Here is a 15974-nt window from a genome sequence, read left to right as displayed (position 1 = left end):
CTACAGATACCTAGAAAAGAAAACTTGTTCTATATAAAAAATTCTTCTCATATGACAATGTTCTCCTTTGTTTCATTTCATTTTGTTTTGGATTTCTTTTCTGTTTTTCTTATTCTGCTTCTTCAAATAAAATAATTTGAAAAAGAAAAAAAATTTGTTAAATTTTGAAATTCTCCATCTGGTTCTTAAGATTCATGTGAATAAAAAATAAAACAAAGCTTCTAAATGAAAAAAAAATGCTTCTGAGGTCCCTAAGGGAGGAGAATCATTGCAGTTGCCTCCTACAGAATGATGTATAGGGGCCTAGAGCTAAAGTAAGAGGACTTCTTTGCATTATTATCTTTTTCTCAACATGTTTCTTTACTTTTATGTCTCACATTGGTGTTTATTGTGGTCTATAATTTCTCTTTGCCTAATTCTCCATTTTTCACCTCTTGTTCTTTCTTTCTCTCCTTCCTTAAGGGCAGAAATGTGCTTGATTGCATTTGTGTCTCCAGCACTTAATGCAGTACCTGGCAAATAAGAGAAACTTAACAAATGTTGGTAGGTAATTTTTTTTTATTCTTTCAGTTATTTTATCAAGAAAAGGGGACACCTAGAGGTATGAGTTGTTGCATGTATAATCACATATTATCACAATTGCTTTGTCAATTGATTCTACTTAATTTTTTGATTTATAAAGGAATCTTTGACAAAGGGACAACTTAGGGTACCTTTGTCTATACATCATTCTGTAGGACTGTGACTGCATTGTTATTGTTTTTTTTTTTTATTCGATTTTTTTTTCCTGAGGCAATTGAGGTTAAGTGACTTGCCCAGGTAAGGCAGATTTGAACTCAGGGTCTCCTGACTTCAGGGTTGGTGCTCTATCCACGCATCACCTAGCTGCCCCTGTTTTATCTTTCAGACTTCCCTCATGTATCAGAAGAGAGTGGCTTGGTTTTCTGAGATATTAAATGATCTCCCATGATCAAACAAACAGGGGGTGTCAAAATCAGGACTTCAACTCCTGATTCCAAGACCTACTCTCTATCCACTATAACCTGCTGCCTCTCAATGGGAAATTAGAGTAGGGTGAAAAAAATATGTATGTGTGGTGCTCTATTGAGTCAATTAACCCATCCATACTTATAGCAACAGTCAAAACACTCTAGCCCTGATACTTTTATCAAGTAAAACCATCTCTATTGAATCAATTACTCAAAGACTGTGATATAATTTTCACCTTGTCATACCCTTTGGGTCTTCAATAAGGCAGTCCAGTTCCAAACCCAATGCTTTGAGTTTCTAGAAGCTTAGAGGGGAGAATAGTTTCAGCCAAGCCACTGATAGGGAATCACTCCCAGAAAGGATCAGCGTTAAGCCTCTGTCTCTTCTTCTTTAACCAGAAAAATGATCTTTTTATATCAGAATCCAATGATTTAGACTTCTTTTGGGGATCCTAATACTGACCCAAGAGCAGTACTAACTGAAAGCAGCATCTGCAGGGGAAATCAGAGATAAACTCACCGTGCTTAGAACTCTACAAGGAAGAAGACTGCAATTTATTGACAAGGAACACCTTGATGACTCTCACAAAGGGACTTGCAGAAATCTTGAGATATCCCGCTTTACCACATGCATCATCAGCTTATAATGACTCCATATGTACTTATGGCACAGCATGCCATAGAGTTTGGAGATGTTTTGCACCAACTATTCTTACCACATTATTTTAATAATATCTATCTGATCCATGGTTGGCAACAACTGCTGATCTTGAGAAGAGTCACAGTGATGGGGGCTCATTAGCTATACTCAGCTTCAGCTGGTGAGATACAAATACCTGGGCAACCAAAAATATATCATAGGAAGAGGTCATTGAATCCCACCAAATGAACAAAATGAAGGTCATAGTAGTAAAGTTACTTGTCCAGAGTCACGCAACTATTAAGCAGCTGAGTTGGGATTTGAATCCAGGTGCAAATTCAGCACTCATCAGCTAAGATTTTTTTTTCCTTTCAATAAACTTTTTTGCAGGCCCTGGGTTTGATGTCAGAACTGGGCACAAATCTTAACTCTTCAAATTTTTATCACTGCAAGTTCTGGAAAGCGAGTCTTGGTTTAATCATCCCACAAAATAAGAGGGTTGAATTTTAAGGTCTCTTCCAGGTTTGAATATGAATGCATTTAAAACATTTGGGCTTTGGGGGGAGAGAGAGAGAGAGAGAGAATAAAACATAATAAAGATTCAAGAATCCAGTGCTCTAAGAAAGGACCATGGACAGATTCCGAGTCAGCACACCTGAATTTCTCTCTTAAAAGCTAAATCTAGAAGTTACTTTGTTTCCATTTTCTCAATTTTAAAATGGGGGGGGGGGAGGTATGGTGGTTGCATAATATCAGCCATGTAGTAGTCTTTTGTTATCCTATTTAGGGTTTTCTTGGCAAAGAATGGAGTGATTTGCCATTTCCTTCTGAAACTCATCTAGCAAGATGAGGAAACTGAGGCAAACAGGCTTGCCTAATATCACACACACCTAGTAAGTGCGGCACCTCACTTAACAGTCAAAACTGGGGATAATAATCTCTACACAGAGGGCAGCCAGGAGGCTCGGTGGATAGAGTGCTGGGCACAGTCAGGAAGATCGGATTTCAAATTCTGACTCAGATAGTTACTAGCCTGGTGACTCTGGGCAAGTCATTTAACCCTTTTCCATTGGAAAAGAAAATGGCAAAACACTCCAGCATCTTTGCTAAGAAAGTCTCATCGACAGTACGCTCCACAGGATCACAACGTCCAAAATGACTGAATAACAATAATAACCTCTCTTAGAATCTATTTTGCAGATAAATTGTGATGATCAGGTGAATGTGAGTATTTAAAGAGATCCCCCTGACCCTTTTTCTGGGAACCCCAGACTATTATCCTTTAAGAACCATCGGCTCCCAGGCTCATTGAGGAGCGAGGCGATGGTTCGCCAGGTCCCAGACTTCTCTGAGATTTAGCATCTTCCTAAACCCAAGTGGCTCAAGATGCCAAGATCCCAGTCTGTGGGTCCAGGGTTTTGGCTCAAAGAGAAAAGGGGCGGGACAAGAACTTCCTGGGATGGGGTGGGGCGACCAGATGCTCCGTGCGTGGGTTAGGTCAGGTGGCAGAACCATAATTCTGCGGTGGGAACTGGCGAGGGTGGAGGCTGGGACCGGTCGGGAAGGAAAGGGCTTTTGAGGAAGAACTAGAAGGCTAGAGGGGTCGAAAGACTGAAAGCCTGAGGATTCAGGGAAGGGGATTAGGGGAAAATGGGCTAAGGGATTGCTTTGGAGACCATCCGAGCCAAGTGTGGACGTGATTGGGAGCTAAGGGCCAGCCTGGAGCGGAGAATCTGGCAGGGAGGGCCTGACTTAATGGATTGGGGACACGGGAGTGGAGGAAAGACGCGGAGGGTGGAACTCGGGAGCCGTGAAGGGACTGGGGAGGTAGGGGAGAGTCTACAGGTCGGGTGGGCGGGAATAGAACGGCCGCGGAAGCAGGGATAGGCCGTTTGCACGGGCAGGGCCCCGCTTGGGGAGGCTCTAGAACGCCAGGCTGAGGGGCTGGGGAGGAGGACGTGGTTTAAGGGAGGCTCCAGAACGCTTAGGTGCTCGGAAAGAGAGGATGAAGGCTGGAGGGCTGGGGCAGGCCCGAGACTAAGGGAAAACAGCACAGGAGACTTTGGGGAGGGTGCTCGCGAGCCCTGTCCTGAGACTCCTGAGAGAAGCCTAGGCGAAAGTCGGACCCTTTTTGCCCGATTGGCGCATCCGTCCGTCTGAGGGAAGGGTCCGAGCGCTCCTGGGTCTCCGGTCCCGTGGCTGCTCCCGGGGACTCCACCCTCCTCCGGGCCCCGCCCGAGAGGATGTGCTCCCTCCGCCCAGGCTCCGGGAGCGATTGGGAAAGATTGTGCCAGGAGGGAAAGCAAGGGCCACTGGGGCGGGGCACGGTTCCCTTAGCCACAGACTCCGGCCGCGGGAGGCCTGAGGGCGAGGGGAAGAGACCCGAGGTCGAGGGGAGAGGAGACCCGCAGACTTCGGACTGGCGCGGGGGGCAGGGGGGCGAGGGAAGGGAAAGCTCAGGGAAACAGCAAAGCGCGCGTTTAAGAGTAAGGCGCTGGGGGAGAGACAGAGCAGATAGGAGAAAGGGGGTGACATCGGGGGTGGGGAACGGGGACTGCCCGAACTTCAGAGATTGAGAAAAAGCCCAGAATGGTGCAGAGGGGACAGTGCTGGGGGGACACGGCGCCGAGCCAGGAGAAGGAATGGCCACAGAGACGCGAAGGGCGGACCCGAGGGAGGAACAGGGAAATAATGGAGAATCGCGGACACGGTTGCCAATCACTGAACACTCCCTCTGTCCCCTCAAGCCAAGCCTAGAGGAAGGAACCGCGGAGGAAGAGAAATTGAGAGAGGTGCACACGCGCCTTGGAGAGCCCCAGAGCCGGGCCTCTGTCCAGCTCGTCTCCGTGGACCAGACGCTTGGCAGGCAGGTCTAGGGGGAGCGCGGGCCGGGGCTGTTCGTTTATTGAGGGAGAAGGATCCCCCTTCCACCCCAGCCCACCCCCCCTCCCGCCTCCCTCCCGCCCCACCCCTGCCGCGGGCTCAGTTAGCGTTGATGAACTTCTTAATCCACTGCGTATAGCGGCAGACACTGCTGTAGACGCCTGGCTTATCCTGTCTCCCACAGGGGTCTGCGCCCCATGACGTGATGCCCTGGAGGACTCCTTCGCACACCAGTGGGCCCCCTGAGTCACCCTGAATGAGAGAAAGGAGAGGAAACAGCCTGAGTCTTGGTAGCTAACCACAAGGGAATTCTGGGCCAGCAGAGGGGCATTGGGGAGGAGGAGGGAGAGAAGAGAGATTCCATAAGTTCCGTGGCTTCCTTCCAGATTCCTGCCTCGGCTTTGACGAGAAAACGGATGCTTAAAGGGATGTCTTTCACAGAAGATCCCTCTTTCTTCCAAGGAAACCTAACAACTCCTCAGTGTTGTTGTTCAGTCATTTCAATGGTCCCTGACTTTGCGATCCCATCTTATTTTGTTTTTTGTTTTGTTGTTTGTTTGTTAGTTTGTTTGTTTTGGCAGATTCTGGAGTGATTTGCCATTTCCTTCTCCAGCTCATTGGAGGAGACTGAGGCGAACAAGATCAACTGACTTGCCCAGAGTCACCCAGTTAGTGTCTGAGGCCTGATTTGATCTCATGAAGATGAACCTTCCTGATTCCCAGGGCTCTATTCACTTTGCCACCCACCTCGCTGCCTTAGCCCGGGGAGAAAACACTGCCCTCCCTGGTTTTTATTCCGGCTAGCAGGATTTAACTTTCACTTGTCAAGCCCGGCCTTAACTTTTGGAACACTGGCCCAGTCCCCGCCAATTAGGAAGAGGATATTCCCGACTCCCCTCCTCCAGTCCCAGGGGAGGGGAGTGGCCACAACCCGGGACATAAATTCTAATTAGAAGAAATAATGGCTCCCCAGTCCACTTACTGTAAAGATCCTTCCCAAACCCCTTTTGCATCTAGAAGACGTGGCCTTTAAACAAGATGAGGGGGAAGAGCTCCTGGCTTTCTCTTAAAACCCCTTTCTCACTCTTCACATTCTACTGGGGATCCGGAGGGAAACTCTAGGTACTAGGGATACCTAGAAGGGATCATAGAGATCATCTGGCCCTGTCCTCTTATTTTACAGATGAGGAAACTGAGGCTGAGAAAAAGACAGTGGCACCCAGATGGTGAGAACCAAAACCTGACTTTGGTCTGGCTTTGGGAGGAGGTCTGATTTAGTAGAAAGAAGCAGAGAACTGGAATCTTGGGTTTAAAGCCCAGGTCCTGTCATTAACTTACAGTGATCAGGCGCCCTTCCTTAGCCCATTCCCACAGAGCATTGGGCCTGGAGTCAGGAAGATCCGAGTTCAAAAACCAGTCTCAGACACTTACTAGATCCTATCCTAGATAAGTCACTTTACCCTGTGTGCCTCGTTTTCCTCATCTGTAAAATGAGCTAGAGAAGGAAATGGCAAACCCTTCCAGTATCATTGCCAAGGAATCCCTAATGAGAAAAGGAAAAGTCAGACAAGAGTGAAAAATGACTAAACAAACAACATCCCACCCAAAAAAAAGCTGTGATTTCCAAAGTCCTTTCCAGTGGCAAGATCCTCTAGTTATAAAACAGTACATATAGCACTGATGTAGATCCAAAAGCCCTGGGTTTAAATCCTGTGGTTGTTCACTTACTACTTATATGATGCAAGAAAATCACTTTAGCTCTCTGAGTCTCTGTTTCTTGATCTGTACAATGAAGAGATTGGCCAAAGGGCTTGTAGGGGTCTATGAATCCAATCAAGGACTCCTGCCACTGACCCATGGTACTTGCTATGCTTCTCTGCTTCCTCATGTCCCCGCATCCAACCCCAATCACGGCATCCCCACAACCAACTCCTTCCCTGGGGGCCCTGACCTGACAGGTGTCCGAACCGGTGTTGCTTCCTGCACACACCATGCCATCTGAAATCTTGCCTGGGTACGCCTTCTCACATTGACTCTGGGACCAGATGGTCAGATCTGCACAGTGTAGGACGTCAGGAAAGTTCTCTGGGGGTGGGGTTAGGGAGAAAAGGTTGATTAGTGATGGAAAATTCACAAACATAACGGCAACATCCGAAAGATTTGCAATTGGAGACTTTACTGCTCTTGTAAAGTGCAATTCTTCAGGCAACTAGCTTGATAGATAAAGACAAGTCTACTCTCACCCTTCTAAGTTCCTTGTCTTTGGTGATGAATGGAGATCGAAGAAATGAATAAATCTAAGTTTTAAAAGGCTCAAATTTGTGAATGAATAATATGAGATAAAAGCACTTACAGGGAAAGAAAATAAAAGTATACTGGGATTTGCTCCAAAATTTTTCAATGAATTTTCACAAATTTAACAAGAGATTTCCCAGTTTGGCAAATGTGGAATTAAAATTGATTCAGGAAGAAGGAAAAAATAAACATAAAATTTGAAAATCCTAATAAGATGGTTGATTCTCTCAAGAGGAATAAAGTCCAGGTGAAAGGTCAAAGTGCAGAGGGAAAGGTGGAAAAATTAAAAAAAAAGGTTTTAAAAAAGTACAATTCTAATGAGACTTGAGAGGTCTCTAAATGGAGATAATAGGGTCGAAGAGCAGATTCCAGTGATAGAACCAGAATAATGTTGTTCCCTCCAAAATATGGTAAATAAATGGGAGTTGGGGGGATCATTTTCTGGATAGAAGTTTCTTCCATTCTGTGGTAGAACTTCTATTCCAGACACTTTACTCAGCTGCCTTCTTTTACTTGGCAAACAAAATTGTTCTTTCATCTTCCCATTTCGATTTCTCCATCCAGTGAAGTGAATGCTGAGCTTTACTTAGAATATTCTAAAATCGAATCTTTGGAAGAATTTTCTGACTCACAGATACTCCAGCTCTGCTCTTCTTGTCTCTTTCTACTTCCATTACTACTTCTATCTCCACTTTGTGTATATTAGCTTTTTCTAACCCCACAGTTGTCTTTTCTTCCCCCTCTTCTCTTCCTTTCTCCTCTCCACCCTTCATTTCTCCTTACCCTTTCCTTCCCTCTTTTCCCTTTTTCTCACTCCTCCTCTCTTCCCTTCTTTTCCTCTCTCCTCTTCTCCCCTCACATTTCCTCCACTCCCCTTTCTTTTCCCTTTCCCTTCATTTCCTCTCCTCACTCTCCCTGTTTATTTTCTTCTCCAGGTCAAACATTCTTACTTCAGTCACTTTCTTTGTGCCCTGCTTCCCTTTTGCTCCAGAATTTCCATCCTAAAATATATCTCTCCAGAACAGCACATGCTACAAGGGAGTGACCAGAGAAGAGTAAAGAGGGGGTTTCAGAACTCCCCCCAACCTGGCAGCTACTTTGCTCCTCGTTAGGCATTTCAAGATTCAATGAACCTTTTGTTCTATGTCACATTATAGCTTCTCATTGGCTTAGTTAAGTAAATACCAGTATTCATCACATAAAATGAGGTCTCCCTAAGCCTTCCCTAAGGGGCTCACCAAATTTGCAGATAACACAAAGTTGGGAAGGATGTCTGAAAAATCGGATGATACCCTCAGGCTGTCAAAAAATCTTTATAAGCCAGGAAATGGTGCTGAATACTGCTGCTGTTACTACTTGTACTACAACTTCTCTTCCTACTAACGACAACCACTGCTGCCTACTACTAGCAAATGCTACTATTAAAATTATTACTACCCCACCATTACCTTTACTGCTACTACTACCAACCACCACACCTCCACCATTGTCCCTTCTACTATCTACTATTAACTTACCCAGCTACTACCACCCATCATTACCACTACCACTATCACCACCCCTAATACTACTAATGACTCCTGCTACTTGTCACTAACAATCGTTACCAATTACTTACCTACTACTGCTACTACTATTGTTGCTGCTACTACTATTGCTGCTGCTACTATTAAAGCAGCTAGGTGGCACAGTGGATAGCACTGGAACTGGAATCAAGCAGAACTGAATTAAAATCTGATCTCAGGCATTTGCTAACTGTGTGAACCTGGACAAATCACTTTATTCTGTTTTCTTCAATTTATTTAATTGTAAAATGAAGATAATATTAGCACTCTCCCATAGGATTGTTTTAAGAATCAAGTAATTGTAAAGTTCTTAGTACATTATCTGGCACATTGTGGGTGCTATGTAAATCTTAACCATTATTATTAATATTACAAATCATCAACATAAGCATATAAAGTGATAAAACACTTTATGATATTATCTAATTTTATTATCACAACAACCCCAGAGAAATTTATATTATTATTATCTCCATTATTATGGGTCAGGAAATTGAATCAATTTGTTCAGGGACACAGAGAAAAAAATATCTGAGGTCAAATTTGAACTCAGATCTTCCTGACTCCAAGTCTAGTGCCCTACCTATTGTACTATTTATAAAGAAATTACAAAGAAGATGAAGGTTACTGTAATTAAATATAAAGCCTTGGGGTTCAAAAAAGCCAATATTGCCTAAATAAGGTGAGGAAGTCATGGTGAGACAACAATTTGGATTTTAAAAAAATCCAAGGGGGAAAAATCAATTAATTACAAAATCAATATGGCAGCCAAAAAGGCTAATGTGATTTCTAGCCCCATTAATTTTGGCTTCCAGGCATAGGAAATGCCAGAACACATCTAGTGTTCAGTTCTGAGCATCATGTTTTAGAAAAAACAATGATATAGTGGAGGACAAAAAAAAAAGTTGGAACAGGGAAGAGGGATTTGTTTGGCTTGTTCCATCAAGAGATGCAAAAAGATAGATTCAAATCCTATGTCCGGAAAAATTTCCCAACAATTAGCACTGCCCTAGAATGAGAAGGGAAGTTTCAAAAGAACTTGAGGTCTTCCAGAAGAGACTGAACAAGCAATAGATTAACCAAGGGTTAATAAGAGGCAATAATAATAAGCTCCAGTAGTAGTAGCAACAGCAATGGCGACAGTAGTAATAGCAGTAGAAATTAGTTGATAACAATTGTTAATAGTAAGTAATAGGAGTAATTGTTAGTAATATTGGGAGGGAGAAGTAATGATGAGGGTCATAGGATAAGTAATAAGTAGCATTTGTAAATAGTAGACCGTAGTAGTAGTAAAGGCAATAGTGGTGGTAGTAATAATAGTAGTAGTAGTAGTAAATAATCAGTAGCAGTTGTTAGTACAATAGGTTAGTTTTGGACTTTATGGCTGCTGAGAGCTCTTCTGACTTTAAAAATCTATGATTCTCTCAGTGATTTGTTTTGTGTGGTTGTTGTTTGTTCCTTGTGTGCCTATATGGGTGGGTGTGGGTGTGGATGTTTAACTGAATCCAAGACTTGATTGTTGTTGTGGTTGATAAGTTAATTAATTGTGTTAGATTTTTCTTGACCCTGTTTGGGATTTTCTTGGCAGAGATAGTGAAGTGATTTGTTATTTTCTTCTTCAGCTTATTTCATTAGATGAGGAACTGAGGCAAATGGGGTTAAGTGACTTGCTCAGGATCACATAGCTAGGTTGGATTAAGATTTGACATTTATCCCTATAAAATTTCACTTTATAAGTTCCAGTCCATCATTTCAGCTCAGTGAGAGATTTTTGAATTCTAAACCATGACCCTATTTGTCATAAAGCTATCTTCCATCACCAATTCTATCATACTTATTTTTTCATTGGTTTGAAAAGTTGAAGTTTTCTTGACTTATTCTACAGGAGTCCACTTAAGTCTCATTTGCTTCAGTTTACAAGATAAAATAACACCAATAACAATAATAGCTAAAATAGAGAGAGAGAGCATTAATATTTCCAAAACACTTTGAAAATATTATTGTATTTGATCCTCACAAAAACTCGGAGTAGTAGGGACTACTTATTATCCCATTATACAGATGATAAAACTGAGACAAACAGTGAAGGGACTTGTCCAGATTTCTACAGCTAGTGAGTGTCTGAGACATGACGTGGAAATTGTCGTTTTTGTGTCTGTATTCCCAATATCTCACCCAGTGCCTGACACAGGTAGATACTCACATAGTATCTACCTGAATTAAATGAAATAAATTATTTAATATATAATATTATATTATATATAACACATAATATATATAATATAAAAATAAATATATATAATATTATTATATCATGTGTAATATAATATATTAATTAATTTAATTAAATAAATTAATTAAAGTCAACAGATGTGATTTGTAATTGAATTCTGTCACCTACTGGCTGTTTGGAAAGTCACTCTGTGAACTTCAGTTTCCTCAGCTATAAAATACAAATACAAATAATATTGCCTACGTTCCAAAATTGTCAAGAAGATCAAACTGGATCACAAGGATCAAGTAAGCAAGATGTCATCATGTCAAATATTTTCTCAGGACCATTAATTCTTCCTTCCTGACCCCATTCTTTCTATGAGTTTAGTCTTAGACACTTGCCCAGAATTTAGAAAAGGTGACTGATTTTCTCAGGGTCACACAGCTGGTAAGTGGTAGAGGTAGGGTGTGAACTTAGCCCTCCATTATTCATCTGCAAAATGGGGACATACTGGAGAAGGAAATGGCAAATCCACACCAGTAGTTTTCCAAAAGTGCTCCATGATCAGCATCTGTGCGTTCACACAGTCAAATGTGACTCTGAGTTCTCCTTAACAACAATAACAAGGGTTCCTCAAGTCCATACCTGTGATTTCATTCTTGTAAAGAAATACTAGTGTAGAAACACGGAGCAACAGTTCAAGTATAACTAAGCATCTCAGAGACCCTGGAATATGATATGTTAGATGACCTGTTCATAGCCTCAAGGTATTTGTCAGAGATGGGATTTAAACCCAAGAAGCTCTTGTCCATCTTCAAGGCTGGACATCTCCTAAAAACAACACTCTTCCAGATGTGTTAGCCTTGATGCTTCATGAGACTGTGAGGTCTTTTTCCCAAAGTACCTAAGAGAAGGAGGGCAGGAGGGAGAGAAGAAAGGAAAGAAGGAAGGAAGGAAGAAAGAAGGAAGGAAAGAAGAAAGGAAGGAAGGAAGGAAGGAAGGAAGGAAGGAAGGAAGGAAGGAAGGAAGGAAGGAAGGAAGGAAGGAAGGAAGGAAGGAAGGAAAAGACAAAAGAAAAAAGGAGGAAAGGATAAAAAAGGAAGGAAGGAAGGAAAGAGAAAAGAGAAGAAAGGAGAATCTCTGATTTATTTATCTTTTCTTTTATGATCTTGAGGAAGTCATTTCCTTCCCTTAGTCTTAATTTCCTAATATGTAAATAATATGTAAATATGGACTAAAATGACAATTCTCAAACTTTTTCATGTCAGGACACCTGCAGACTTTTAAAAGTTATTAAAGCTTCAAGAGCTTTTGCACATGTGAGTTAGAGCTATATTAACCAGATTAGAAATTAAGCTAGTTTAGTATCATTATGCTGGGAACACACTTCCAAACCATCTTTCCTATTCTGCTGTTCTCTGTTCCCGGACAAACGGGTCTGATCATCTCTATTCTAAGAGCTCTGTGATCTCTGATTTTCTAAGTTTGGTCCAGCTGTGACATACTACATAGCCCAGCTTCCTAATATGTTCACAATCCCATAAAAGAGGTATCTTTACTGAATTGGGGGCTCATGAAATTATGATTTATCATCAGTAAATATCTGATTTGTATACTTATTTTCTGTACTTTTATATCTAGAGTCACACAAAAATTTCTTGGGTGCGAGTGGAAAAGTTGTAAGAAGCCCTGGGGGATACGGCATCTTTCATTTTCAATGTTCTAGTTACCAAAGACCCTCTCAAGTGGAACATTCTATGTTCTTTAGACTAAAATACCTGAGAATCTGGAACCTTTTGGCCAGTATTCCCACCGTTCTTCCTGAGGCTTTGTCCCAGCAGCACCACAAAGAACTCTGGGTGGTTTGGCATTGAATCCTGGTTCCTTGACTTTAGATGAAGCATTTCCCCCCTGGGGAGCCTCAATTTCCCAATTTGTAAAATGAGGAGAATGGAGGGTATAACTTTAAAGAGCCTGTTTTCAGCTCTAACTCTTATCCCATCATCCCTCCTCCTGGAGAATTACCTCGAGGGCTGGTGGTGGTACCCCAACCGGACACAGTGCATTTCTGGTCAGGCTGAGGGCAGTGGGAGGGAAGTCCAATGGGTTTCACATTGTTGTTCACTTGGATTGGTTTCTGAAGTTTGAGCAGCATCAAGTCGTGGTTGTTGCTTTTGGATGCGTTGTGACAAGGATGTGGGATTGATCGAACTACTCTGACCTCTTGCTCGGATCCTTCTGGGTTCTGCAGGCTATGGTCTCCCAGGCGAACTGTGTACTTCCTGGTAGGTATGGGGAGAGGTTGTATGAGCCAGGTATCGATGCTCCCGGGAGCCACCCTTCAGGGACTCTGGCATCCATTCCCTGCCCACTAGTGCCTCTATTCTGCTCCCATCAGAAATTCAGGTATCCAGACCTCCAGTCTCAAGCCCTATCAGAAATCCAGATAAGTGAGCCCATCTCCCCCAGAGGCTTGGGAATCTGGGCCTTCTTCAGACCCCACCCCCTAAAGATGAAGACATTTTGTTGCTCAGTCTCTAATCCTCTTGAGAGACACTCCTGCCTCTTGGTTCCCGCTGCCTCCCCAGCTTCTGCCTCCCACAGGACCTGAATCACTGGGCACTTAGCCACTACCACCCCAGAGATCTATCGTAGCTAGAAATCTAGCCCATGCCCCACGAACTCCTATAATTGTGATTCCAGCTGCTGGCCCTCCAGATTCAGGCCTCTCAGTCCCAGGTCACCCCTTCCAGTAGGTCATTCCCTCAGCAGCATGAAGGAACAAAGTCATTCCCGAGTACAGAGACACAGAGCACATAAATCTGTCCTCGGGAGTGCCCGTTTTCCCTAGTGAGATAGCCGCTCGTTAAAGGACAAAGCCAGCTATGTTTCCTTAGCCTCCAGTGGAGTCTCCGGCTCTTCCTCCCCCATTACCTCAGTGAAGTATTTAATCCAGGAAGATTAGCAGAGGATCTTTTTAAGAGAGAACCAATCCCCACGCCTTGAGGCATCCGTGTGGACACTTGATCCCCAGCATCAGTCCTCTCAACGATCAAAGCTTCCGTTCCCCATGTCCCAAGGCCCCCTCCCCTTCACTAAAGGGATCTGTCACTGAGGGACAGTGAGCTAGAGACCATTTATACGGGAAGTTCTCCCAGTCTCTCCCCCCTCCTTAAACCCAGGTGTTCTCCTCCAGGACCTTCTCCCTATGGGACCCAAGCCTCAGGCTCACTCACGGTTTCTGACAGTGGGCTGCTGTGAGTATCCACTGAGGGGCCACCAGGACCCCCCCACAGAGGAGCCTTACACCCTGGAACAAGCCGGCTTGCCAGGGCTGGGAATGAGGGTTACAGGGCTCTCCCCCCAGCACCCTGGAGTCCTCTGCCATGAAAGAGCCTGAAGTAGCAAGGGAGAAGGAGGTGGTTACTAAGTTGCCCTGCAGGAAGTTAGAGGGGGGTAAGGATATGGACAGAGATTGCTTCCTGTGCCCCCCCACAAGATTATATTTGCACCGTCCCTTCCCTTACGTCCCACCCCAAGACTGATCCACTCACACCCTTGTATGGCCTCTCAGAAATCCCCCCAACCCCTCCGTCTCCCCAGGCAGTCACACGTTCTCATGGGCTCTCTGAGCTTCTCCACAGTCCCAGATGCTCCCAAACTGCTCCCGGTCCCACAAGCTCTCCCACGGTTTTCCCCCAGGGTTCACATATATTCCTGCCCCATCCCACATCGCCTCAGAAGCACAAGGGAAATATTCCGGGAAGTCTCCCCTGCCCCCCATCTCTCACCTGTACAGACTGTCAGGAGCAATGGGAAGAAGGGCCAGCATTTCCAGGTGTGGGAGCAGGAGCCTGAAGAGTGTCCCATGGCAAGACCTGCTGGGTTGGGGGGGGAGGGGGAAGGAGGAAGGTCAGGTAGAGTCTAACCCTGAGGGGGGAGGGGAAGGGGGCGGGACAGGGACGAAGCTCCAGACATCTAGCCTTGAAGGACAGATGAGAGATGGAGTGACAGAAGGGCTATGAGCTGGAGAAGCAGCGTGACTGGGTCCCTGGTGGAACAGGAGCATCCTGGTCCCTGGTGGAAGAGGAGGCATCCTGCCCAGACCCCCGTGGGGACGGTGGTTTGGTAACCGAGGGCTGAGAGGTCTGGTCCCCGACGTGGCCGGGAGTGAAGGATGCCGGGTCCCTGTGAGCAGGCCTTCCCCTGAGGCCCCGAAGGGAGAGCCGGGAGCCGTTCAGTCTTGGTTTGCTCACCTGAGGGACTCCTCCGGGGGGAGTTCTGGGCTCCGGCTGGTTCCCCCCTTGGGCTTCCGAGGATGCTTCAGGTACCTTGGTCCCGAGATCACCGACTCCTTGGGACCGAGCCTTTTAAGGAGGCGGACCCAGGCCGCCCTGCCCCTCCTCGCCCCGCCCGCCTCTTCCGGGCAGACCGCAGCTCCGCGAGGAATCGGCCCGGGACCCCGTGTCTCACCCGCGTCCGAGGCCCCTGGGGATCAGGACGCCTGGGTCCCTCCGAGGACCGGGGCTGGAGTCGCTCCCTCCATCCCTGAGAAAGAGGGCGCGATCTGCACCCCCAGTGCCTAGGAAGAAGCGCCCGCCGCAGTCAGACTGGGAGATTAGGGAGCGGGGGAGGAGGAGGAGAGGGCCCGGCGACCTACGTCCAGGAGGGGCGGGTGGAGCTATCCGGGGCGGCTGGTTTGGGAGGCGCCGTGACCCGGTTTCCCCTTCCACTCCCGCCGATGCAGCGACTGGGCGGAGCAGGTCCTGGCCATCTCGCGACGGGACCGAGCAGAGCTGGAGGAGATCGGATCCCCCAAAGCGCTTGGAGATCCACGGTCCTCACCTGCGCCGGCTCCTTCCCCACCCCCAGCCCCCAGCCCGCCATCTAGTCGTGTTCAGCGGAGGAGGTGATCGAGGTTCCTTAGGCAGAGTGACTCCGGGTCACCCAGGCCGTTTGGGACAGAGCCAGGCTGCTCGGCGCCCAGTTCGGGGGGTTTTCCCCAACACACCCGCTGCCTCTGAGCCAAATTCAGCAATAGGCAGAGAGGGGGCGGAAATCTCTCGTTAATGCAGTCACTTTGGCTTAACCCAGAGTGCTTAGAGATCACTGGGTCCTGGGGTCGGACCGTAGGTAAGTGGATAGATTTCAGGGCTTATGTGGACTTGGATGGGGGGTGGGGAGGAACACAACTCTATTTCGCCCATCTAATACGAAAATGGCGCATTTCCTTCAATTGTCATTTTTTATTTCTTTCTGAGAAAGGGAGTCCGTGACACACACACAAAAGATTAAGAATTCCTCATCTGGTCATCCCCATTCCCATTTTACAGAGGAAGAAACTGAGGTGCAGATTTATCCAAGTGCACACGGAATGCCTCTTGCCC

General features: G+C 45.6%; 1 protein-coding gene across 2 annotated transcripts; it reads right to left on the bottom strand.

Moving 5' to 3' along the window:
- Positions 1 to 540: 540 nt before the first annotated feature.
- KLK8 (kallikrein related peptidase 8) lies at positions 541 to 15592 on the bottom strand. Of its 2 annotated transcripts, XM_051989615.1 has the most exons (6): positions 14844 to 15589; positions 14379 to 14465; positions 13824 to 13983; positions 12613 to 12869; positions 6464 to 6597; positions 541 to 4764 (listed from the first exon to the last, which is right to left on the bottom strand). In XM_051989615.1, exons 2-6 carry the CDS (start codon positions 14455 to 14457, stop codon positions 4612 to 4614), a joined length of 783 nt encoding a protein of 260 aa, XP_051845575.1. In that variant the 5' UTR covers positions 14458 to 14465; positions 14844 to 15589; the 3' UTR covers positions 541 to 4611. The 2 variants fall into 2 exon arrangements, with proteins under 2 accessions (XP_051845575.1, XP_051845574.1); XM_051989614.1 differs by lacking the exon at positions 541 to 4764 and having other exon boundaries at positions 4796 to 6597; positions 14379 to 14468; positions 14844 to 15592.
- Positions 15593 to 15974: the final 382 nt, after the last annotated feature.

This window comes from Antechinus flavipes, chromosome 3 (genome assembly GCF_016432865.1).
Source record: "Antechinus flavipes isolate AdamAnt ecotype Samford, QLD, Australia chromosome 3, AdamAnt_v2, whole genome shotgun sequence".
Taxonomy (NCBI): domain Eukaryota; kingdom Metazoa; phylum Chordata; class Mammalia; order Dasyuromorphia; family Dasyuridae; genus Antechinus; species Antechinus flavipes.
This window is presented reverse-complemented; position numbering and strand designations above follow the sequence as displayed.

What these genes read in the sequence shown, in the direction of transcription:
- KLK8 (XM_051989614.1), bottom strand. Translation starts at nt 14,457, where the DNA reads ATGGGACACTCTTCAGGCTCCTGCTCCCACACCTGGAAATGCTGGCCC. An exon ending in GCAGCCCACTGTCAGAAACC is followed by an intron (nt 12,870 to 13,823) that starts GTGAGTGAGCCT and finishes CATACCTACCAG; the next exon opens with GAAGTACACAGTTCGCCTGG. An exon ending in TACCACCACCAGCCCTCGAG is followed by an intron (nt 6,598 to 12,612) that starts GTAATTCTCCAG and finishes CCCCACCCCCAG; the next exon opens with AGAACTTTCCTGACGTCCTA.